Source organism: Dermochelys coriacea, chromosome 9 (assembly GCF_009764565.3).
Source record: "Dermochelys coriacea isolate rDerCor1 chromosome 9, rDerCor1.pri.v4, whole genome shotgun sequence".
Taxonomy (NCBI): Eukaryota; Metazoa; Chordata; order Testudines; family Dermochelyidae; genus Dermochelys; species Dermochelys coriacea.
In genome coordinates, this window is record NC_050076.1 from 75,380,186 (window position 1) to 75,404,356 (window position 24,171).

General features: G+C 41.6%; 1 protein-coding gene across 1 annotated transcript in view; it reads right to left on the minus strand.

The window, feature by feature from the left end:
- Nucleotides 1-24,171, minus strand: part of LOC119861898 (connector enhancer of kinase suppressor of ras 2-like) — a 479,757-nt gene that overhangs the window by 143,298 nt on the left and 312,288 nt on the right. Inside the window, exons 13-14 of the mRNA XM_043492113.1 lie at nucleotides 12,486-12,572; nucleotides 8,344-8,597 (exon numbers count right to left, since the gene is read on the minus strand). Of these exons, the coding sequence (XP_043348048.1) occupies nucleotides 8,344-8,597; nucleotides 12,486-12,572 (341 nt within the window). The remainder of the gene's footprint in view (nucleotides 1-8,343; nucleotides 8,598-12,485; nucleotides 12,573-24,171) is intronic.

A 24,171-nucleotide genomic window follows, 5' to 3' on the forward strand; every position in this document is an offset into this window, starting at 1 on the left:
TCAATCAGCAAAAATGTTATGATACTGAAAATGGACATTTTACTGTACATATAACTCAAACAATTATTGTTCTGGCCCTAGAAGTAAAAGAATATTCCACTGTAACCATCTAATACTATAGTTTGCTATATAGTGTTACAGGCCATTAGCTAATAATCATTTTATAAATAGTGGATGCTTTTCTTTTTATTATAGTAATTGGTAAGATTATATATGAAACAGATTGTGTGACACAGTGTGGCAGGATTATAAAATTATGTAGTCCCTTTAGGTTTGAAGCCACACAAGATGACTATCATGCATACTAGTGACAAGCAGTTATTTGTCCATGGTTTCAAGCTGTATCAAATCACAACCGTATACTGTGAAAATCAATTAACTCTTGGATTTCTATATCCATTGTTAAATTGGCTGTTTAAACTTTTAACTTGAGTAATTTAGGAAATTGCGGCTTCCAAATGCAATGCACAGTTGCTTCTAACCAACTGCTGTAAACTTATTTACTCAGTGTATTTTCTTATTATACTATTGCCCAGCTTTGGTTAACTACAGAATATTTCTCACTATGAACATAATGAAAACAGGAATTTCCAAAAGGCCAAACTGTAAAGAGACAGAGGAAGGAATAAAAGAAACTCAGCTGGAATATGAAAGCTTTCTAGTGGACAGTTACTTCTGGTCATTCACTTAAAATGACTTGCTGTAAATGACAGCTTTTCTTAAAGCCTTCCAGATCTAGTATGATGTACCAGCCTGCATATGACTTTTTCCAGTACATGCCTATTGATATATTAAATCATAAAAATCTATTTTCAAACAACACGAGTCTAATTTAAACCCATTACATGGGTATCACATTCCTATACACTATGGAAACAAGGAACTTCAAAGTGGAATGAAATGCAGAACTCCTCCCTGCTCCATAAACACTGACCCCTGAAGCCATAAGCTTTTAGCTATAAGTACATCTGGGCCTGTGTCACATAGATGCACAGTTCTGTTCCCACGGAGCAGACTGCAGTAGTACAAACACACCTGCTAATACAAGACATTATATAAGATAGCTCTCTGTTTGGGAACACTCTGGTATTAGTGTTTAAGAATAAATGACTCAAGAACACAGCATATTTCAAGGGTCCTTACTGACTCAGCCCTGGTTGCTTTACAGGGTTTGTATGGCTTTGAAACTTTTCAAACAAGTCATTGCCAATTAATTATTTCCCCTCATAATCAGGTAAAACTCAAGTAATTCCCTACCACACTGCCATTCAAGGGACTGTGCTGCTGTGCTGTAATTGCTAATGTACCAACACAATACTGGTTACAGTACCAACCAGCTCCATTTCAGGGGTTGGGCAGGAAGAGAACAACAGGAGCTATGTAACCTAAAGATTGTCAAAGACTGTGAAAAGGAGAATAGATCAAAATACCATCACTATGGTAAGGCAGGAGGACCACTACAGCACTGGTTATGACAAGGCAAGTTCCTGAGCCACCAAATCTGAATTTCAAACTCCAAAAAGTATGGAATTGTTTCTGGGATTCTGCTTTGGCCCATTATGGATACAGCTGGGTAACCTGCACTCACCCTTATGTGCATGGGTTTGGGTAAAAATACTTGTAAATTAATACACTGATTTATGTGAAAGTCCAAAATTACTGTAGAAAGGAATCAAGGGAGGCTAAAAGACCTTTGTCCTTACAAAAACAATATGGCGAGGGGGGGAGTGGCCATGAGAGCACTAATCTTTCTAGCAGATGTGACTGCTATTATGTATGCTATCTTTCTATAAAGATGAAACCAGGAACACTCAGAGAGGTTCAAAGGGAGGAGACAAATTTAAAGGAGCTGGGTTCCATCTTGGCGGGTACAAATTCAATAAACTTTTAAAAAAATCTTTTGACTAAGGAGTGTGAGAAAACAAATTTACTGACAATACGAATATGAAAAGCTGCTATCACTGCTAAATGGACCTTACATGAGGAGACAGACAAACCCATAGTTTTTAAGTGCAATAAATATTTTAAAGTGTAATGAATAGAAGCCTAGACTGGGACAACGCCCTTATTAGACACCCATATAACATTTTTTTCCACTTCAAGCTATAACATTTTCTAGTAGTCTGCTTCCTAGAATTAAAACACATTGCGCCTCAACAGAACAAGAATTTTCTAAACCTGTCATATTTCTAACGCCCAAACTATTAGATGAAATAAATGGGGTTCTGGGTACCAATGCTGTTTTGGCCACGCAGAATCAAGTAAGATCCTCTTGGCTGAGTCCTGTTTTGTTTTCTTAACTACCTTTAATAGTAGTGGGAATGGAGGAAAGGCATGCAGTAGGCCCCTCTCCAACTGAGGAGGAACACATCTTGAACAAACTTGAGGGCACTTGGTATTGAACCTGGTAGCAAAGCAGGTCTATGGCCAGAAAGACCTAAAGCTAAAAAAGTGCTGAATCACCAAATGTTTTGGAGACCACTTGTGTATCTGTGAGCATCCCTGCTCATCTGATCCATGCTCTCAACAATCAAATAAATATTATACAAGATGCACCAGTTCCAAAGTTTTATTACCTCCTTGCAGAGTCGAGGCAACATTGTTTGTTTATGTAGTACATTACAGGCATATTGTCTGTTGCTACTTGAATTCTGTAATTGTGAAAGGAAGGATAGGAAGATTAATACTTTTCAGTTCTAACACATTTATATGAAAAAGGGATTCTTGGTGCCTCCAAATACCCCAAATGAAAAAACTGTTTTGAGATGTGCTCCCTAGTCATTCTGGAAGAGTTTGACACAGTAGGAGATAAACAGGGTTGAATAAAGCTCCTTTGATAACATTCTCTGGTTTCAGCCATCACCTTAGAGATATTCATATTTTTCTCAGAACATCTTTATTTTTAACACACTGCCCAGGCTGGCTTTGAGATTTCTTGAAACCCAATGTTGAAGCGGCCTCATTTTGAGCCTGGCATAAATCATCATATACATTGCTGAGGCCATGAGACCTAGTCGAATCAAGTTGTTGAGAGGGTTCATGAAGTTTCTAAATATTGTTGTGTAGCTTCATGAACCTTTCCTCTGGGAGGAAATCTTTCCTTTTTTTGAATTGAGAATTGCCCAATGAAGGAGATTTTTTGAGAAGGAGATAGGAGAGACTTCTTTTAATCTATTAAAAGACAGTTTCTCAAACAGAAAATCAGTAATTTGAGTGACACTTTTCAATTCCTCTTCAGAGGAAGTCTTTAGAAGCCGGTCTTTAGAAGTCGTCTAAGTATGGGAAAATAAAAATTCCTTGTCTCCTCAGATATGCTGCTACAAGAGACAGGCATTGGTAAAGACTCTGGGTGCAGTGGAGAGATCAAATGGCAACACTCTGTATTGGAAATGATATTGACTAAGTGTAAAACAAAGATATTTGTGATGAGAAGGTCTTGTAGAAATAAGGAAGTACACATCCTTGAGACTGAGAGCAGCAAGCCAAACTAGAGTAGAAAGGAAGAGGATAATTGATTACAAAGGTTAGCATTCTGAACTGAAACGTTCTGATGCATCTGTTCAGTCTTCTGAGACCCAGAAGTGGTCTGAGTCCTCCGACCTTTGGGATCAGAAAATAATGAGTATTAAAATTCCCTGCTTTGGGAACTTGCTGGGAATTCCTCTGCTGCTCCTGCTTGTAATAGAGCTTTTATTTTACTCTGGGTATCTTCTTGTAGAATGGTCTCTGAAAAAGGAGAGGGGAAGGGGATTGTATGGAGGAAGGGATTCAAACTGAATGATATAATCTTCCTTCTTTGTGTCTAAAACACATTTATCTAGGGTAACTGTTTTCAATACATTGTAAATATGAAACAAATGGTCTCTAAAGATATGGATAGAATTTTCTAAGACTGCTTCAAAGCTCTTGACTGGTATGTCAAACCTTGGTCTGATGCTGGGTAATGAGAATGAACCTGAAGAATTTTTACCGCCCCTTCAATATAAGAGATCTGGACTTGGATCTTTGTACCATGGCTATTACAACAAGTGAACCAGAGGGAGGTGAATATGAAAACAAGAAAACGCTGTTTATGGAATCTGGTACAGTTTGTCAGCCTTTTTTGAAATTGGATGACACAAAGATGGATTGGATCAGACTGCTTTTGCTGGTTGTCAAAGCCCTTCTAACATTGGCAAAGATATTTTATTTCTTGTAGAACCTAATATTTTGAAAACCAGGATGGTTATTTTAAAATTGACGCTATTCTGTCTACTAGTTCATGAAACTGAATAGCATTTTCTGAAGGAGAACACACTCCTACATTCTTGGCCAGAGATGAACCACTATCTAATTCAATTTCTTATTTTTGAAATTCAACTGGAGGGGATGTATCTCCCTCTTCTTCCAAAAGTGTATCTTGTACTAAGTTACAAGAATGTTCTGTATCTATTGGTTCTGATTGTATAGGACCCAATCACCTCAGATTCACAGATTTAGGCTGTCCTTTATCAGGAACCAAACAGTCAGACTTTCTTATAGGGCAAGGATAAGTGGGAATTGGTCAGTATGGCCAAGGTATCCATAGTGGCATGTGCCAGTTCTGCCAATTGCTCCAGTCCTGCATTATATCATGTGCCTGTTGCATAGAAGGTCCTGGAGTGTCCATCTAGGGAGGAAAACCCTGCCTCAGGGAAGTTTGTTGAACTTTGGGTAACATTACTGGATCCAATTCCTGAGTGCGAATCTGATCCCGGATCTGTTGTTCTTCATGTCCACTGGGGAAAGTAATCAGCTTAATCTGCAGCAAGGGAAATTTAGATTAAATATTAGGAAAACTTTCTAATCTTAAGGATAGAAAAGTACAGAAATAAGTTACCGAGGAAGGCTGTCGAATCCCTGTCAGTTGAGATTTTAAAGAACATGTTGGACAAACACCTGTCAGGGATGGTCTAGGTCAGTGGTTCTCAGCTGTGTGCTAAAGGCCACAGGGCCCACCTGGCTGGAGTCTGGGCCGCCAGGGCTGCCTGGCGTGGTGGGGCCCAGGGCTGCTGGGGCTGCTCTGCCTTGCCACATGGTGGGGCCTGGGGCTGCTCTGCTGCCCAGCCCTGCAGTGGAGACCGCTCCTGGCCCCACTCTGTTGAGGGGTCTCTGGGTTGGAGCAGGCACTGGGCATAGGGGTCGGAGCGCAATGGTTCTCTTGGGGAGGGGCGCAATGGTTCTCAACCTGCAGCCCAGGCAACACATTGTGGGCCACATATGTGGCCCACAACGATAAGTAGGTTGAGAACCACTGGTCTAGGTATACTTTGTCCTGCCTCATCATGGGGAGATGGACTCGATGACATCTTGAGGTTCCTTCCAGCCCTACATTTTTATGATTCTATACTGGCCAGTCAAAGTCTTCCACTAAGCCATGAGGTAGATGGAAACATATACAATGAATATGGCAGGATCCCAGTGAATGGTCGAACATCACAATTCAAAGCCTTCTAGAAAATCTTTCATATTATTTTCTTTGGGCCCAAGCACACATGGTCAGGCCTTGATGTCATTTTCTTCCAGGTAGAAATAGCTGTTTGCAAACATCAAAAGCAGCATTTTTTATTACTTGAAAATATCCTGGGCAATTTTGCATTTGAGCCGAAGTGCTAACCACTCTCCTCCTCGGTCCCCCGCCAAAAAACCCACCCCAAACCAAAATATAAACAAAGCCATTTGCACTCTGGTTCTAAATATTTTTTTTAACAACTTAGAACATATTTTAAGATTACAATTACATGTTCCAGTGGAAAACAAAAATATCATTTTGAATTGCATATTCATGCATGTAGACACTATAGTCTTAATTAAATGTCTTTTGTTTACCAAGACTAATGAAGTGTAACAAAGCTAAATCCAATGCATAACAACTTAACTATGTCTCAGAGGTAACCATTTTGCCCAGTTTCAGTGAGCAAGAGTATTTACTTGTGCTGACAAAAACAGTCCACTAATACTGAATACTCTGCTGGAGCACTTCAGAGTAATTTATTGGGAAATTGATAAAGTAGGTAGATGTAATGGAGTTAAGATTAAATAAAAATAAAACTATATTAACTAAAATAGTGTTTTGGGAGAATAGTTTTACCAAAAAAAAAGTTATAATGCCACAGTAACTTAACTTTCAACATTACTTAACACAGGGCTAGATTTGTCCCTGGTATACCCTCACTGATGTCAGCGAGGTTAAATCAGTGATGAGTGTGGTCCACTCTGGATACATACTAATTTCTCGCTCAGACACATGTACAACAAAGGAGATTTTTGTTTTACCTTGAATACTGAATTTCTGCATAGTGGGCTAACTAATCTGAAATGGGCTTCTCTCTCCTTATCTCCTAATAGGGAGCCCCATCCAAATGGTTGTTGGCTTTTCAGGTTCTAGCCTCCTCCCATGTAGAACAGCCTGATTAAAGAACCAGTTGATAACTTTCTTTGCAACTATATTAAGTAAGCAAATAACTCTGGAAAAAAACAATCACAATTTGAGCAATATCTACATTCCAGATTGTTGGTCCCATTCTGCAGAAATTCAATTTACAAGGTAAGAACCAAAATGCCTTTTTTGCTAAGCCGGAAACCAGTCTGAAATGGGCAATAAAGAGCAGTACCCTGTTCTTCCTGCACCATAATATAAGAACAAGGGAACAGTCAATAACATAAAAAGGTGAGAAATTCAAAACAGATAAAAGGAAATACTTTTTCAAACAATGTGTAATTGGGCCATGGAACTCATTGCCAAATGAAATCATTAAATCCAGAAACTTAACAAAATTTGAAAAGAGATTGGGTGTTCATATTCAAGAATATTCAGAGTTACCATAATTAATGGCAACAAAAATGTTGTGGAAAGCATATGAAACCCCATGTTATAGGGAGTAAGCCAATCTTTGGCTACAAAAAATAAGCATGAGATCTATTATGGGGCGTACTCTGAAGTTCTTATATGTTCCTCTGAAGCCCCTGGTACTGGCTACTGTTGTTAACAGGATATTGGACTAGATGGACTCCAAGTCTGATCCAGCATGACAATTCATATGTTCCTTGTACTTAAACTCCAGGGTGAAATCCGGACACCATTTAAATACATCTAAATTTCTCCGTTCAACTTAACAGGACTACGATTACACCCCAAGATTTTAGAAAGAGCTTGCTTGAATGACTGAACCACTGGGTCTCAGGAGAGCAGAGCTGCAATTTGGAGCAGGTCCAAAGGGACCCAGGCAACAAGGTTAACAGCAGTAAGTAATCACAACCTGAGCAGGCAATTAGTATCAGGGATCCTCGGACCAATTTTTCCTTCCTCAAAAGATAGGTAACGTGTATGTGAGGGGACATGCCCTGCAACCTACCATGATTGAGAATGCTTTCATGGTCCAAGCAATGAGCTCCTTGTATCGACTGTAGAAACTCAGAACATGGGGAGGTTCACACTCTCTGATATTGCAAAAAGTCCATTATTGGATTCACCTAATGATTACAGGCCAAACTGAGGATCTCCTGGTTCGGCATCAGTTGTTCTGGGAGCAGAGTCTGGGATTTAGCCAATCCACTTGGAAATGAAGAGATCCCACCAAGTGAGTCACACTGGCCTTATCTTCACAAGGAATAAAGGTATGTTTTTAATATGTGTTAATTGATAGAAGACAACTAATGTGCTAAAATCTTAGTGAAGACAAGGCAATTAATATTTTTTCACGTTAGCTAGTTGAAGGAAACCCTAGACTCTCCTCTGTGCTTTACCTTCACCATCTTACATGTTAAAACTATAACTCACTAACCGTAATCAAGATACAGGAGAATGTGACCTTTGATTGAGGGAGCTGTTGTCACAGCCTTCCTTCACTGCCTCCCCTTTGCCAGAGTCTTTCACTGTGGCATGGAAAGGCTCTTGCACCAGGACACCACACTGCTAAAAACAGTAGAGTTGATATGGGAGGCACTATTGAGGATGCAGAGATCCATGCAGGGTACTGGCCTATATTTACTATACTCACCTAAGCTGGGGCTCACTTTCTACACTACTGTTTATACCCATGCTAGCTGGGTGAGCACTGTCTGCAGTCTACATGCTGTGTGCTTGAGTAGACCTACCCATAGTGGACAAGTGTTCTGTGTATTATGGACTGAACTTTTTCATAATATCCAGATGGTTTTCAGATGAGCTCTGTATCTTATGGTATGGATGTGAAAAATGAACTGTAGGACCCTGCCAGGCAACATGAGACTGTAAGATACAAGATCATATTTCTGCTGTGCCAATCCTAGTTCCAATGGCTATTAAGAAAAAAGAATTAAAACTTCAAATTTTTATGAACTTACGTGATACAGTGGAACAGTGTTGCTTTCAGCTAGTGAGAAATTCAAGACATCTTGCTGCCCCGGTTCCAGCCTAACGCTAACAGTAGATGTCAACATAGATGGGCTAATTGGATAGTTCGGGCTACTTGTGTTTTTGCCCTTTTTCCTTGACCTGCGGCCTGTGTCTCTCTTGTTGTCTTTCTGTGTCAAAGGCTCTTCTTGGATCACCAAGATCTTGTCATCACTCAGGTATCGCAGGAGTGAATTCTCCGAATCAGTTGTTGAAGGAAGAAGAAAAGAAATATGAATAAGACAAAAAAACAAACACACAAAATATAGAGAGGCTACACTTTTATACTTACCCAATCAAGCACACATCTGTGCAAAAATAAAGCCGCACCTTAAACAGGGTAATAATGGGTGTTGCAATATGACATTTCAAATGGAGACTACAACTTGCAATCTTTTATTCACGTGGGTGTTGTCTAGAGAGTGTTTTACTAAGATATGGTAAATGGAACACAGCTATTATCTCAATCTTTCATAGCCCTTTGATCCAAAAGCTTGCTGCTCTTGAGAAAAGCAGTCCTTACTAAGTCAGAGTTCACTAGCATACAGGGGGCCACATAAAGCCATTGTTCTATAATGGCATGGTAACTACAAGTGAACATTACCTTGTTTCTTTCCCCCTGGAAATAGATGGCGACAATAGTAATTGATTCTGCGGTTTCATTTACAGCACAAAGCCTCAAAAAATCTTGATTTTTTTTTTTGAGTTAACAAATAGCTGGACTTTGTACATTAAAGCTGTGAACCACTGAGACTCCTACTCTGATCGTTTTTCTCAAACTCTAAGCCCTTATCAGCTCTCGGCTGCACAATTCTGGAGCCCCGTCTTTTTCAATTTTTTTGGCTATGCAATTTAGTTAACTCTTTCAGTACATTTTAGAGTACAGCATAATATATGCCCACAGATATTCTAATGAAAGCAAATGTGCCATCATCTAGTAATGAGATTCTCTGATGGTTCTTTTTTAGGTTTGTATAGCTGACAGATCCAAAATCCTGCCTAGCGGATTCTAGAATGTTGGTCATGAAGACATTTGACTACAAGATTTTGAGAAGGGTATTTGGTAGAGCTAGTCAGAAGTTTTCTGATAGAATGTTTTTCTGCTGGAAAATGCAAATAGGTCAAAAATGACATGTTTTTCAAAAATTTGTCAATTTTGATAAAGAACAATAGACAAATAGGATTGTGATAAGATCAAAATATTCCATTTTAACCTCTTCAGAATGGAATATTTCTATTTTACATTTGGAAATGATTTTTAATTTCAATATTTTTAAATTTATAATATAAAATGAAAAAAGTCAAAATCAGTATGAAATGTTTCATTTGTATCAAAATAAAATGTTTCCATCAACCCCAAATGATTTTTTTTAATTTTGTTTTTCAGAAAATTTTAAATATTTTTGTTTTCTTTGTGTTTCATAATGCAGATTCACCTTTGAAATGCCTGCCCAGCTCTGGTGTTTTGGAAAAGTATGGCTTGCTGTACTTGGATCAACAGTAATTAATAAAAGTTAACAAGTAAATCAGAACAGTAACTGAGCTTAAGATAACTGTGCATGGAGAAAATAATCATTCTATAGGCTTCCACAGACTTCCATCATAGTTCCCCTCCCATTGCTCGTCCCTGTCTGCCCGCACAGTGTTGAAAGGCAGCTAACACTGCCAGGCTGCCGCTGGCCACCAACATAACCCAGCTGCCTCCTGTTCCCCAGCTGCAGCGTGAGCAGGAAGGGGTTAACACTTAGGACCCAGAGAACCAGACTGCAGATGTTTCAGCAGCCACAGAGCCTGGCTAGAGAGGTGGCTCAGCAGTGGAAGGTGCCTAGAGGATGGAGCAGCCCTGCACTCCCTGGGGACAGGACCTAGGGCGGTGGGGGTGGGGACGGGCAAAGAGGATGCTAATCCCCTGCCCAGGGGGCTGCTGTGAAGCCCACAGGTTCGGGATGGGACCAGACTGGAAATCGTTTCCCCCCCACTCCAAAGCTTAGTGCACAGCTTTGGCACATGCAGGGCTCAGCTCCTCCTGGCCAGCAAACCGGGCCCGAGGGTCTTGGGTTTTCCCAGGGTGCCACCCCAGCCAGAGGCAGTGGGGAAGGAAGGAGCCTGCCAGCCAGGCTGCTGCTGAGCTGAGTGCTCCGACCTGGGGCTGGTTCTCTGCTCAGCGCTGGGAGCAGGACGTGCCCCACTGGAGGGATATGGAGGAACAGCGGGGCTGAGGAGGGGGTGAAGGGGCAAAGTAGGGAGAGGACAGCAAGCTGGGGAGCACATAAGGGGCCGATGGGTGGGCAGCAGAAGTGACACCTAACCAACCACCGCCTGGCACTCATCAGATGCCACAGCTTGCAGCCAGTGCCAGCTGGAAAGGGGACAGGGTCCTGCTGGCTGAGAACTAGGGTTGCCAGGTGTCCGGTTTTCAACCAGAATGCACGGTCGAAAACGGACCCTGGTGGCTACAGTCAGCACCACTGACTGGGCTGCTAAAAGTCCAGTCAGCAGCGCAGTGGGGCAAAAGCAGGCTCCCATCCTTATGTGGCTCCCAGAAGTGGCAACATGTCCCTCTGGCCAGGGGGCAGCCATGGGGACTCCGTGTGCTGTCCCCGCCCTGAGTGCTGGCTCCTCAGCTCCCATTGGCCAGGAACCACTGCCAATGGGAGCTGGGGGGTTGTGCCTGTGGGTCCGGGAAGTGTGCAGAGCCTCCTGGCCCCTCCACCTAGGAGCTGAACATGCCGCTACTTCTGAGAGTTGCCTGAGGTAAGCACCAATTGGCTGGAGCCAGCACCCCACACCCTCTCCCGCACCCCAACCCCTTGCCCCAGCCCTGAACCCCCTCCCACACCCAAACTCCCTCCCAGAGCCTACACCCCACATCCTCTTCCCACACCCAAACCTCCTGTCCCAGCCCTGAGCCCACCCCTGCACCCAAACTCCCTCCCATAGCCTTCACCCCCTCCCACATCCCAACCTCCTGTCCCTGCCCTGAGCCCCCTCCCGCATTCCAAACTCTTCATTTCTGGCCCTAACCCTGGAGCCTGCACCCCCTCCCACACCCCAACCCTCTGCCCCAGCCCAGTGAAAGTGTGTGAGTGTGGGGGAGAGCGAGCAACGGAGCGGAGATGAAGTGAACAGGGGTGGGGCCTCAGAAAGGGGCAGGGCAGGGAGCGCGGCAAAAGGTGTTCAGTTTTGTGTGATTAGAAAGTTGGCAATCCCACTGAGAGCCTGCATGCAGCAGAGGCTGCGCTGAGAGACTGGCAAGGGGAGGGGCCCAGCCCTGCATGCTGCAGCTTCACTCCACCACCAGCCTTGCACACCCACCCGCATCATCAGTCACTGGACCACCTCACTCACTACTGGTGGGCGAGCAGGGATCCTCGTGGCAGGGAAGCAGAAAATATAGGACAATTTGCCCACTTTTAAGAAATGTCAGGACACCTGCAGGAGGGCTTAAAAATTTGACTGTCCTGTTAAAAATGGGATATCTGGTCACCCTACCACTAACAGCTAAGAGAGATGAGGAACAGTCAGCAAGTTTCATCCACCACCAATCAAAGCTGAATTGTGACAAATACATTCTTTTAACTATTGGTACTATTTCTATCACCAACCTTCTTCCCAAAGGCCCAACCCTGAATCCTTTTTTCTCCAAAACACTCATTGAAATCAGTGGCAGCTTGAACACTCAGGGACTGCCAGACTGAGCCTTGATGTTGCAGTTTCATGACTAGGTGTAAAATACTCATCAAAGTGGACTCTAAGTACATCAGTTTATATGTATAATGTGGGTATGGAATCATACTGAATGAATATATTTTAAAGTTTTATACATCATTCGCAATTATCTGAGCCATATAGTCACTCGGGCATTTGGAAAAGTATTTTATTTTTTATTACAATTAAGGAGAATAGAATGCCTTAACTGACATAATTCTATTTAATTTTCAGGAAAGCAGAAGTAACCGGACAGTTAGTAGACCCTTCCGTACTCTCCATGGCACTCATGAGAACTACAGCAGGTGTCTGTGATGCACATTTTCATCTTTTTTAAAGAACAGATTGAAAAATCTTGGATCACAGCAATGGAGAAAGTACTCACCTCGGCTGCCTCTCTTGTACATGTTTGGTTCTTTTGACTCCCCCATCCAGCTGAACTCTGTAGGCATAGAAACAGGCCTCAAGTCACCTGGAAACAATCGAAGAGGAACCAATTTAATTTTTGCCACTCATTAATAAAAGGTTGTTGTATGACAGAATAATTAATGCCTGTAAACTGGTTAGAAAAATCGCCCTCCAGTGTAATCTGTTTTATTAGCATCCATTTATTAAGGTTACAGCTCCCTGAAGCTTTTAAATATCATGGGTCAGATTCTGCTTTTTTGTTACGATGATTTAAATGTAAACTCCACTGATTTCAGTGCAGTTATTCCGTATTGTAATTGAGATTAGAGTTTTGCTGTATAGCTATCTCCTGCAAGATAGTTCCCAGCTCAGCAAGTAGATGATTTTGAATAAAGGAAAAAAAAGCTTTCTGAAGTGGCTAACATGCTTTGATAAAATTAGAAAGGTCACTGATTCCCGCCCAATAATTCAGAGCTCTCAGTCTAAAAACAGTAACATCAATCTTGTAACATATATTTGACTCTGAAAGGTACCTGCTGGCTGATGCGGGCATTTTTTACCCACATAGAAAGTGGACTAACTGCAAACGCCTTGAGGAAAACAAAGGACACCTGGTGAAAAACAGAGATTCAGAAATGATGGTTTCCACTAGTCTGACCTTTACTGTAATATCTGCACTACAACCATGCTGAATGAACCAGTAAACCTTATTCTATAGTATGGAACCAGTAGTAGTTATGGTAGCAAGGCCATTAAATTAGGAATACTGATTACGGGGGGGGGGGAGAGGGGATAATCTTTTTTGACCTTGATCATCATCATTGAACACAGAACCACTCTCTAGATCAGGGGTGGCCAACCTGTGGCTCCAGAGCCACAAGCGGCTCTTCAGAAGTTAATATGCAGCTCCTTGTATAGGCACCGACTCCGGGACCGGAGCTACAGGTGCCAACTTCCCAATGTGTCATAGAGGGTGCTCACTGCTCAAACCCTGGCTCTGCCACAGGCCCTGCCCCCACTCTACTCCTTCCCACCCCCTCCCCTGAGCCTGCTATGCCCTCGCTCCTCCCTCTCCTCCCAGAGCCTCCTGCATGCCACGAAACTGCGGATCAGGAGGTGCGGAAAGGGAGAGGGAGATGCTGATCAGCGGAGCTGCCGGTGGGTGGGAGGCTCTGGGAGCTGGCGGGGGGGGGGGGGAAGATGATGGGGGCTGCTCATGTATTACTGTGGCTCTTTGGCAACGTACATTGGTAAATTCTGGCTCCTTCTCAGGCTCAGGTTGACCACCCCTGCTCTAGATCATGAGTCAACGCCTCATGTGATAGGATATAGATATTCAGGCCTGTCTGTAAAGGCCTATACTCTAAGAATTTAGATGTATTCTTATCACTTAGCTAATTCTAGAGGTATAAAAGAAAATCAAAATCACTGTCTGCCAGCATAAAGGCCTTCTCCTACTGTGACAGTCTGAGGCCCTGTGCTTAGGCTAAGATCTTTGGCTAAGCTGGGAAGCGAACGGTCACATCCTCACATTCCAAACTGGTCACATTGAAATAAGGTGCTACTGGGCTGTTAGGAATACAATCCTATCCTGATAATGCCTATCGCCTCCAGAGAAAGGGAATTGCCTAGAAGATGTAAAAGGAAACTTAGTTTGATAGCATCCTGTCTAGCAAGAACTCATTTATCAATAAACACCGCTGGGAAACCCTTATGTCTTTATAGATGTAGTTGTGAAATCCTCACTTCTGTATTGCTTTGTCATTATAGTTCCCATTTTGCTATTGTTTATTTGCATGGTCTCTGTCTGGTTCTGTGATTGTTTCTGTCTGCTGTATAATTAATTTTGCTGGGTGTAAACTAATTAAGATAGTGGGATATCATTGGTTAAATAATCATGTTACAATATGTTAGGATTGATTAGTTAAATTTCAGTAAAATGATAGGTTAAGGTATAGCTAAGCAGAACTCAAGTTTTACTATATAGTCTGCAGTCAATCAAGAAGTAAGGGGGGAAATGGGAATAGGGAATGGGTATGGGGAAATTGGAATCATGTTTTGCTAAGGGGGGGAATGGGAACAGGGACACAGGTGTAAGGCTCTGTGGTGTCAGAGCTGGGAAGGGGGACACTAAGGAAGGAAACTGGAATCGTCGCTTGCTGGAAGTTCACCCCAATAAACATCGAATTGTTTGCACCTTTGGACTTTGGGTATTGTTGCTCTCTGTTCATGCGAGAAGGACCAGGGAAGTAAGTGAGTGAAGGAATAAGTCCTCTAACATCATGGAATGAAAAAAAACATTCCAAAAGCCAAGCTGAGTCTAGTTCTGTGGTCTGCTTGTTTCAGAATCAAGTTATTTTCTGAAACATTAAACATTGCCCAACTATCTTGTTCCTAAAATAATCACATATCCGAAAACACTGTACATAAAAGTTTCTTTTCTTGTTTCCAGTAGCTCATTTCCTCAATTCTACTGTTCATTACTGAAAAAAACATTTATGGTGCATAAATACTGTACTGATGGATGAATGAACTTTGTTATTTACGGATATGTGAAACATCTTCACTGAATGTTATATATTAACTAAGCTGTCACTAACTTATAATATTACTACATAATAAGTTATTTTTATAGGAAGATTTCTTTCATAATAACCCTGTCCTATAAATAATAAGATATTATTTACCTTGCTCCATTGTTCTAATGGCACTTTTCCTTAACCATCTTTTTAAAAATATAATTATAATAAAAGGCATTTTTAGTATTTCTTATTTGGATTTTCTCTGACTTGGATTTTTCCTGTTATATTTTCTTAAATACCTTTGGTTTCAGTTTTATGTGTAATGCCTTTCAACATTTGTAAAAACTGGATTGGGCACTGCACTTTAGAAGAACTTAACAAGATTAAGAAGATTGTCCATCAAAATTAATTAAAAGGATACAGGTAGGCCAAACTTGACAAGTTTTTAGCTTTTGTAGCAATAAACTTTTACAAAACTAGAGAGCAATAAAAATCCTTCTGTGAAGTTAAAAGAAATCATTCAAAATGCAAACATTTTTAAAAAAACAAATAATCATTCTCTTCCAGGGTTTGCAACTCAAACATGGCAGCACTATGCTAAGTATATAGGATCCTGAAAGTAAAATGGACTAGAAACTGATTAATAATAACTATGAATGCAGTGTCAAATTTGTGCGATAATGCTTTATAGTTATTATTTCTTATCTAGTACCATATGTAACAGGTAATCCTCCAGGTGAGTTATATGGGCCCGTGGTGCCCGGGCTCCAGAAAATTCAGGGCCCGGGGGATTTGGTTTCACCAATGTTCAGGGCCGGGTCTTTCCCCCAGCCCCGCCTGCCACTCCTGCACGCCTCCCCCGGTCCCATCTGCCGCCCCCCCCACGCTTCCCCCAACCGTCCCTGCCTGCCATGGGCAGCAGGCGGCTGCCCCTGCAGCTCTGCACTGTGTTCCCTCGCCAGCTGCTGCTGCTGCCAGCTACAACTTAGGAAGCGGCACTGGGGGCAGGCTGAGATGGCTGCTGCACCTGCGGAAGGAGGAGGTGCATGGCAGCCCTCACCCATCTCAGCAGGCAACTCTGAGTCAACTCTGGGGGGCGACTTATCATGGCTGGACCTTCTGAGCAGCAGCCTGGGGGGGCTTGGGTGATGTCACGCTGGGGGGGCCAGGAAGGGCCCCCCCTCGGCTCGCTGCTGCCAGCGGGGAGAGGGCTGAGGGAAGTCCTCCTGTCTAACCCCCTGCCCCAGGCCTGAGGCAGCCTGCCTGCCGCACCCTAAACTCCTCATCCCTGGCCCAGTCCCATGCCCCGCATCCGAACCCTCTGCCCCAGTCCAGAATCTGCACCCAGCATCCAACCACCCTCCCAGAGCCTGCACCCCCCCACACCTAAACTCTCTCCAAGAGCTTGCATCCCAAACCCCCTCCTGCACACAAACTCCCTCCCAGAGCCCACCCCCTCACACAACCCCCCTGCCCCAGGCCAAAGCCTGTACCCAGCACCCAAACTCCATCCCAGAGCCTGAACCACGAACTCCTTCCTTTACCCAAACTCCTTTCCAGAGCCTTAGGAAGGTGGGGGGGGGAGGAATTGGACCCGTTCTGGGCACCACCAAAAATTATACAAACCTGCCACCCCTGCTCCAGTGGTAGATCTAATTTTCATAAACAGACTCACAGGTACCTCTCTTTTTCGAGGGTTAAACAAAAGTTTTATTTGTCCTTCCGTGAGATGGAAAAGGATGTGCACAAAACATTGCAGGTTTAGTCCCAACACATGGAGCTTAGCATTCAGGTTCAGGCCACCTGAAGCTTCCAGTGTTTAAATTACCCACACTCAAACTCAGGAACTGTTTTTTCTGGCCCATCTACTGTTCTGACTGGTCCCAGATTCTGCCTTCTTAACAACTTAGTCCAATAAAACATCTCTCTCCCACCTTGTCTCGCTAATATCCTGGGATCAACATGGCTACCACAACCCTGCAAGAGTAAATCAGGGCAATTATCCCCTGAGTTTTCTACCTAATTGTTGTTAAGGCAACCCAACTGATTCCCAGGTGTCAGCATTCTCTGCTGCTCTGCTCAACCGGAAGGAAGAAAGCATGAAAGGAACTAGAATAGAAAAATGCTGCAGCATAAACAAATATAATAGGGTTGGGGGAAGACAAAACAAGACAATCTTTTCATACTCTATTTGTATCACTTTCAGTCCCTTAATCATTCCACAACACAAGAGTCTTATAAACTACAGAAACCTCCTGTAATGGATCCAGCCCCACAAAGCACCAGATAACTCTCTCACAATGTGCACTTACTTTACAATACTGATTAAGACAGACTGTAATTTCTTAGGTGCAGGCAAGCTAAATTAAAATGAGGATCCCTATATAGTTTCCCAATATCAGAATTTCTTTCCTTTTTGTTTCTCTTCTTTCCTCTCCACTCTTGTTATTTTATCATTTCTCATTGTATTATCTTTGCCACACGAGACTGTAAATATCATAGGGCAGGACCTTATTCTCTTTAATGTCTGTATAGTACCCATAGCAAAATATATTCAAATAATAGTGAGTGTTGATTTCACAGAACATAAAACCGCAGATCGGCTCATTTCTACTTGTGTATAAACTTTGTGCAATATGGTCTCTCAGCTTTCACTAAAGGTAAGTGACTTGGAGAGAATGCGAAAGAGGAAAGGACTCTGACCTTCCAATTTATTGCTGAGCAAGCCCATGCTGAGATTTGGAAAGCATTAGCGCGAACCAGCACAGAGCATAAAAGACAGGAACTTGTGATGGGAGACAAACAACTCAAACAAAACAAATTGCTGATTTTGCATACTAATTCTCATAATACAAAGCTCCAAACAAAAGCAAAAATTGTCAAGGTGTACAAAAAAAGTCATGCTGAAATGTTCTCTGAATATCAGGAGTCAATACTGGATTGATAGCAATCCTAGTTATGACTTTAAAATGGCTTCACTTATGTATGCCATGTGTATCAGCCAACATTAGTATTAGACATTCACAAAGGTGTTACGGCACTGCTCTGCACTTAAAAATAAAATCAGACATTTCCTGATTTAGACAGGACACCAGCCTGCTGTATGAAGGAGCTGATTGTTCCTTAGACAGCTTTTAAAATGGAACCCGACAATACTTAGTTTAATTTTTTCTCCTCTTCCTTCCAAATATGTGCCTACTCCCTTTTTATGGACTTTAGGAGTCTCATACATTTTGGATTTTAACAGTTTGGCCAAGAGGAGGTGGTTGGATATAGATCCGTTCTGGTAAACAAGTCATAACTAGGGTTCAGAGTCAGGAGTACAGAAATATGAAATTTGGAGTCAAAATGGAAGAAATTTCACCATATTAGCTGTTATCAGATTTGTATCAGGACTCTTGTCTGAAATAATAAGGGGTTCAGATCTATTTATTTTGGCTTACTCCTTATTTATAAAAGAACTGTAAAACTATATTGTTACTTCAAGGATATACAATATGGGTTTAAACAAAATGAAATTTAAATTTAAACTAGAGATGGAAAGAGTGATCATTTTTGTCTGATTATAGTTGTTTTGTACAACTCAATATATACAAAGATTTTTAAAATATTGTCACTTTTACACTAGAATTCTCATGTCAGGTAAAATGCATTGGGCAAAAATCTGTACTTAAAGACTATTAAAATTGTGAGACATACTTTTCCCCATAAAAAGGACATTTACCTATTGAAAAATCCTCCAATAATGAGCTAGAATAGGATATAAACTGACATTGTAAAAGAGCATGCTCTGCTATAGCTGATTCTCAAATCATGACAAATACAAGAAAAAACAATTACATGCTCATACTTCTGAGTCATATACTTATAGATTTTTGTTTATGGGGCAAAAAGCATAGCAATTTATTATAAAACCTCCACATTTTTATCTAGGTTAAATCTCCAATTTGGTATGGGTGGCATACCAGCTTACAACATAAAAATGGCCTTATGCAGAAGATCTGCAAAAGAGGCCTGGATTGTCCTCTCCTACGGGGAAAACCTCTCTTGAAAATGCAAGGTTGAATTTTGAGTTTCTTTCCAGTTTATATATTAAGGGGCAGTTGTTTCTAACCCTTTGGTTGGATGAAACAGCTGTGGCTAGGAAGCCATGAAAATCCTTACACTCTATAGCGAAGCCAAGCTTCTATCCGGAAGATTCTGGCGTGGAGCAGTACTGCCATAGTCTCTCTGATTCAAATACATCTGGTTTACTCTGAATTCCAAGAGAGTTATAAAAAGGATATAAATGGCCATTCAGGACCATGGGCCAGATCTGCTCTGGCCCTTTTGTGTCTGTTGGCAGCACAAAGGAGCCTGAAAACTAGCTAGCACAAAGTAAATAAATCAGTCTGTCTGAAGGAGTTTGAATGAATGCAAAAATACATATTGCTGGAATAGGGTTTGGAAAAAGGTGCATGTTACACCAGTTAAGGCTGCCTAGATTCCATTCTGAATTCGGTTCAGATTGTCTAGGGATATTAGGAACAATACAATACTCATGTTTTTATTCCTAAGTATAATATATATCCGAATAGAGAAACTAAAAGTGAAAGGAAAATTACATCTAGAAAAGCCATCCAGCACGTGGAGAAAAGCAGCATTTTGACAGTCAGGCTGCTTTACAGAACCTTCCAGAGTCATAAGCTGAGTCAGCAACTAAGCCATCAGCAATTGCAGAATAATTACATTAAAGGAGTTAGACTAAGATCAATGCACAAGAAAACAGCTCTCAAACTTGGCCCCTACAGCTGTTACGCATGCTTTTTATGCATATTGTGTGTGGCTGCAGCCCTGGAATTCAAGACAGATAACAATTAAGGAGCATTAGGCACAACTAGAGGCAAGTTTAAATGCAAGGATTGTCTGTCCCCTTCAAGGGCAGTAGAAACTAGGTGTTAGTCAACCCATGTTCCATGTCATGACCCTTTAAGGTTCCAGGAGTTTTGGGGTACTTGAGAGCCTAATGAATGGCAGAGGCAGATACTGGGAAAGAGGGAATTAGTATTTGGGGAAAATTCATGCTATGGTTTCTTTGAAGTCCCAGGAACTCTTGTAGAACAGGGTGGGAGCAAAGCTGGCACAAATCCTGGGAAGGAGGGCGGAATTAGCACACAGGCTCTCATCAGAAAGGGCAACAAACTTTGTACATGAGTCATATAGCAGATATGGACTGGTTAAAGAGCTTCCAACCCAGAGGGAAACACATCTGGTTTCTTAAGATCCTTTAATGAACTGCCAGGTATAGCTGTTGTATGCTCAAACAAAGTATGCAGTGTTGCTTGAAGCCGTGTTGGTCCCAGAATATTAGGGACCCAAGGTGGATGAGGTAATATCTTTCATTGGACCAACTTCTGTTGATGAGACAGAAAAGCTTTTGAGCTACACAGAGCTCTTCCTCAGGTCCATGAAAGGTATTCAGGGAGTCACAGCTAAACTATCAGTTCAACCTTGTATTTAGCTGTGACACACTTTGTGCAGCTCAAAAGCTTGTCTTGATCATCAACAGAAGTGTGTCCAATAAAAGTTCAGTATGGACCAGTCAGTTTGGTGTCTCTCAATTGTACTGATTTGCTAATTACACCATCTGAATGCCTAACAATTTGGTCATTTGTCTGTCCATTCGTTACAACAACAGGCTGTGGTTGGTTTGGAATCCTTGAGTCATCTTCTTATTCTACATCTGCCATCTGTAGATTTTGCTCTGCTGATTGTTCTTTCTGAGGAACAAACTGTAGATGTGACAGTTTCTGTTGAACTCTCCTCTGTTGGTCTCAATTACATGTGATCTGGGTGATCAATTATTTTTCTTTACTACACCTGGCGTTCTCCATCCAGTTGGACACAAACACTGTCACCATATTCTAGATCTGTCAGTTTTCTGAGTGATGTCTGTTGTACAAGTGTTTATAAGCTCTTTTTGCCTTTTTATCTGATTTGGCTACTCTCTTCACATCTGGTTACTTTAGAGATAGACTATTTTCCAGAGATGGAGCAGTAGTTCTGAGTTGTCTTCCCACCTGGAGTTGGAGTAGGCTATATCTAGTAACTGTTATCAGTGATGGTCTGTAACGCAAAATAGCAAAGAATGGATCTTCTTGCTGTAGGACTTTCTTGGATGTCTGTACAGCTCTCTCAGCCTCTTCTGTGGGCTGCTAATAATACAACCAAACTCATATTTAGTTTGGAATGACAAATTCAACTCCAGTGAATTGTGGTCTGTTGTCCTTCACTAGTTGTTCTGGAATGGCAGAAATGGGAAAAGTGCACTTCAGTTTCTCAATAACACTGTGAGACGTATGTCTTTCAGATACGTTATTTCTATACTTGGAAAAATAGTTCACTATTTTGGTAATAATGTCCTTTGAATTCACATAAATCTGCAGCTATTCTTTTCCAACGTCTGTTTGGTAGAGATTTTGTTATTAAAGGATCTTTACATTGTGTTGGTCTGATATATCTTCACGTGAACGTTGCAGAACTTTTATTCTTTACGTCCTCCCTGATGCCCAGCCACCACACTGACTGGTTAGCTTGTTAATGACATTTAGTGAGTTTCACTTTCTTAGTCTCCTTTAGATACTTGGGCCAGTTGGCCCTAATGTAATTTAGAACTTCTTGAAGTTGTGTATCTGCCATGGTTGCTTGTTGTAACTGATGCAGTCTCTTTTCTGACCCTGGTCGGTATGCGTCCACAGCATCTATGTATACCTTTCCATCATCTTCGAGAGGATTTTGGGAAATTCCTTTAGCCAAAGGAAGTGCTAAACTGACAACATTTATCACAACCTTTGGGATATTTTGCTTCTGAAGATTACCTTTGGGGTTTACCAGTGCACCTGAAATTTTCCAAAGAAAGATGGTAGAACTGTTAATAAACTCAAATGGAGTTGTAGTTTTCATGGACAATATTTTGATAAATGGATAATCAACCAAAGAACACAACAAAACCCCTAACATTTAATCAGTCAGTCTGGACTGGAGCTACATAAGGATAAGTATGTTTTCTGTCTACACCAAATTGAGTTTTTAGGACAGACAATAAAAATACATGGAATCAGTCCTACATCTGAGAAAGCAAAAGCAATTCAGGAGTTGAAAGTACCAATAAATATATTAGAACTGAGACATGTACTGGGCGGGTAAATTACCTTGGTCAATACCCACAAGATCTTTCTATAGTGACAAAACCACTGAATAAATTATTAAAGTCCAACACAGTGTGGCTATGGGGTCACATCAAGAAGGAAATAATCTCAACAGCTCCAATTCTCAAGTACTGTGATGTGATCAAACCCACAATGGTCAGGGTGGATGTAAGCATCTGTAGTGTAGGTGGCATATTGCTGCAACAAGGATCTGAGTGGAAGTCAATTATATTTTTCTCTTGCATGCTCACAGAAACAGAAAAACTACATGCACAGATTGAAAATGAGTGCCTGGCAAACGTATGGGCATGTCAGAACTTTTACAAATATCTGTGAAGACTGGATTCTTTTACACTGATAACAGACCACAAACACTTATAGCCCTCACCAACAGAAAAGACCTAGATCAAGTGCTGCTGAGATGCCAATCTCTATTGATAAGGTTAATGAATTTAACTTACATTCCTGGGAAAAATCTATTAGTAGCAGACACTCTTTTACAGACCCCAGCATCACAGCTCATAGATTCTATGCATCTGTTGTATGCTCACATACAGTAACTCCAAGAAAAACACTACAACCTCTTTCCTCACAAACTCACCCCAGGGACCTTTTACATGTTTCCCAAGATACACAAACAATGGAACCATGGCAGACCCATCACATCAGGCCACTCTTACTGAAGAAATATCAGGAGGCATAGTAACTGTCTTCAAACCACTTACTACAGAAAAGGCAAGACACTACCAACTTCCCCCAGAAACTTTGCAACATTAACACCCCCCCCCACACACCATCTTTGCCACCGTGAATGTCACCTCCCTACACAACATCCCTCACTATGACAGGAACGATGCCTGCCTCAAATACTCACAAGATAATGAACAATGCTCAGAAATCTACCCCAAACACATCGCCAAACTCATCTATTTCATCCTCACCCTGAAAACTTTACATTTAACAACAAACACTTTGTCCAAACCATGGAAACAGCCTTGGGTATTAGGATGGCTCCCATTATGCCAACTTCTTCAAAGTCCATTTCAAGGAAGAATTTCTGGAAAAACTTACCACAAACCAGTGATATATCTGAGTTACATTGATGATATTTTCGTCCTCTGGACAGACAACCTAAGCTCCCTCATAGATTTCCACCACAACTTTAACAATCGCTACCCATCCATCAAACTGAACTCTCTGAACATTCCCTCACCAGTGTCAGCTTCCCTGACACCACAATCAGCTTCAACAATGGAACCCTATAAATGACTATATACAAAAAAACCCACAAATCACCACACAACCTTCACAAATCCAGCAGCCATGTCATGAAAGAAATATTTCCTGAACTCCCTCTTCTGACCTTCAAATAACCCTTCAACCTCACCAAGCACATCATCAGAAGCAAGCTTCACACAGACCAGAACACACCAACTCAAAGCAGCACCAGATCCTGCCATCACAACAGATACAAAACCTGCAGACATATCTCCACTGCTGTGATGATCAACACCACCCCAGTATACCTTTCAAGATCCATGGGTCCTACACATGCCTATTACAACATGTGGTGTACCGCATCAGTGCATCAAATGCCTCAGCTACAGCTATGTGGGTGAAACCAGAAAATCACTACATTCTCGAATGAACACACACATAAAATGGTAAAAGACACAAAAACATCCTATCACCCACTTTTCACAAGATGATCACTCTCCATATCTCACCTCTCAGTCTTAGTCCTCAAAGGAAATCTGCAGAGCACCTTCAAAAGACAAGTCTGGAAACTTAAATTCATAACTCTGTTGGACACTAAAAACCATTGACTTAAAAGACACACCAGTTTTACAGTTCATTACAACAATTTGTAATATATCGTACTACCTGCTAAACCTTAACTACCCACTCTATTTGAAGTGGTGACCGACAGCATGTGTGAAACCCTTATGCTTAA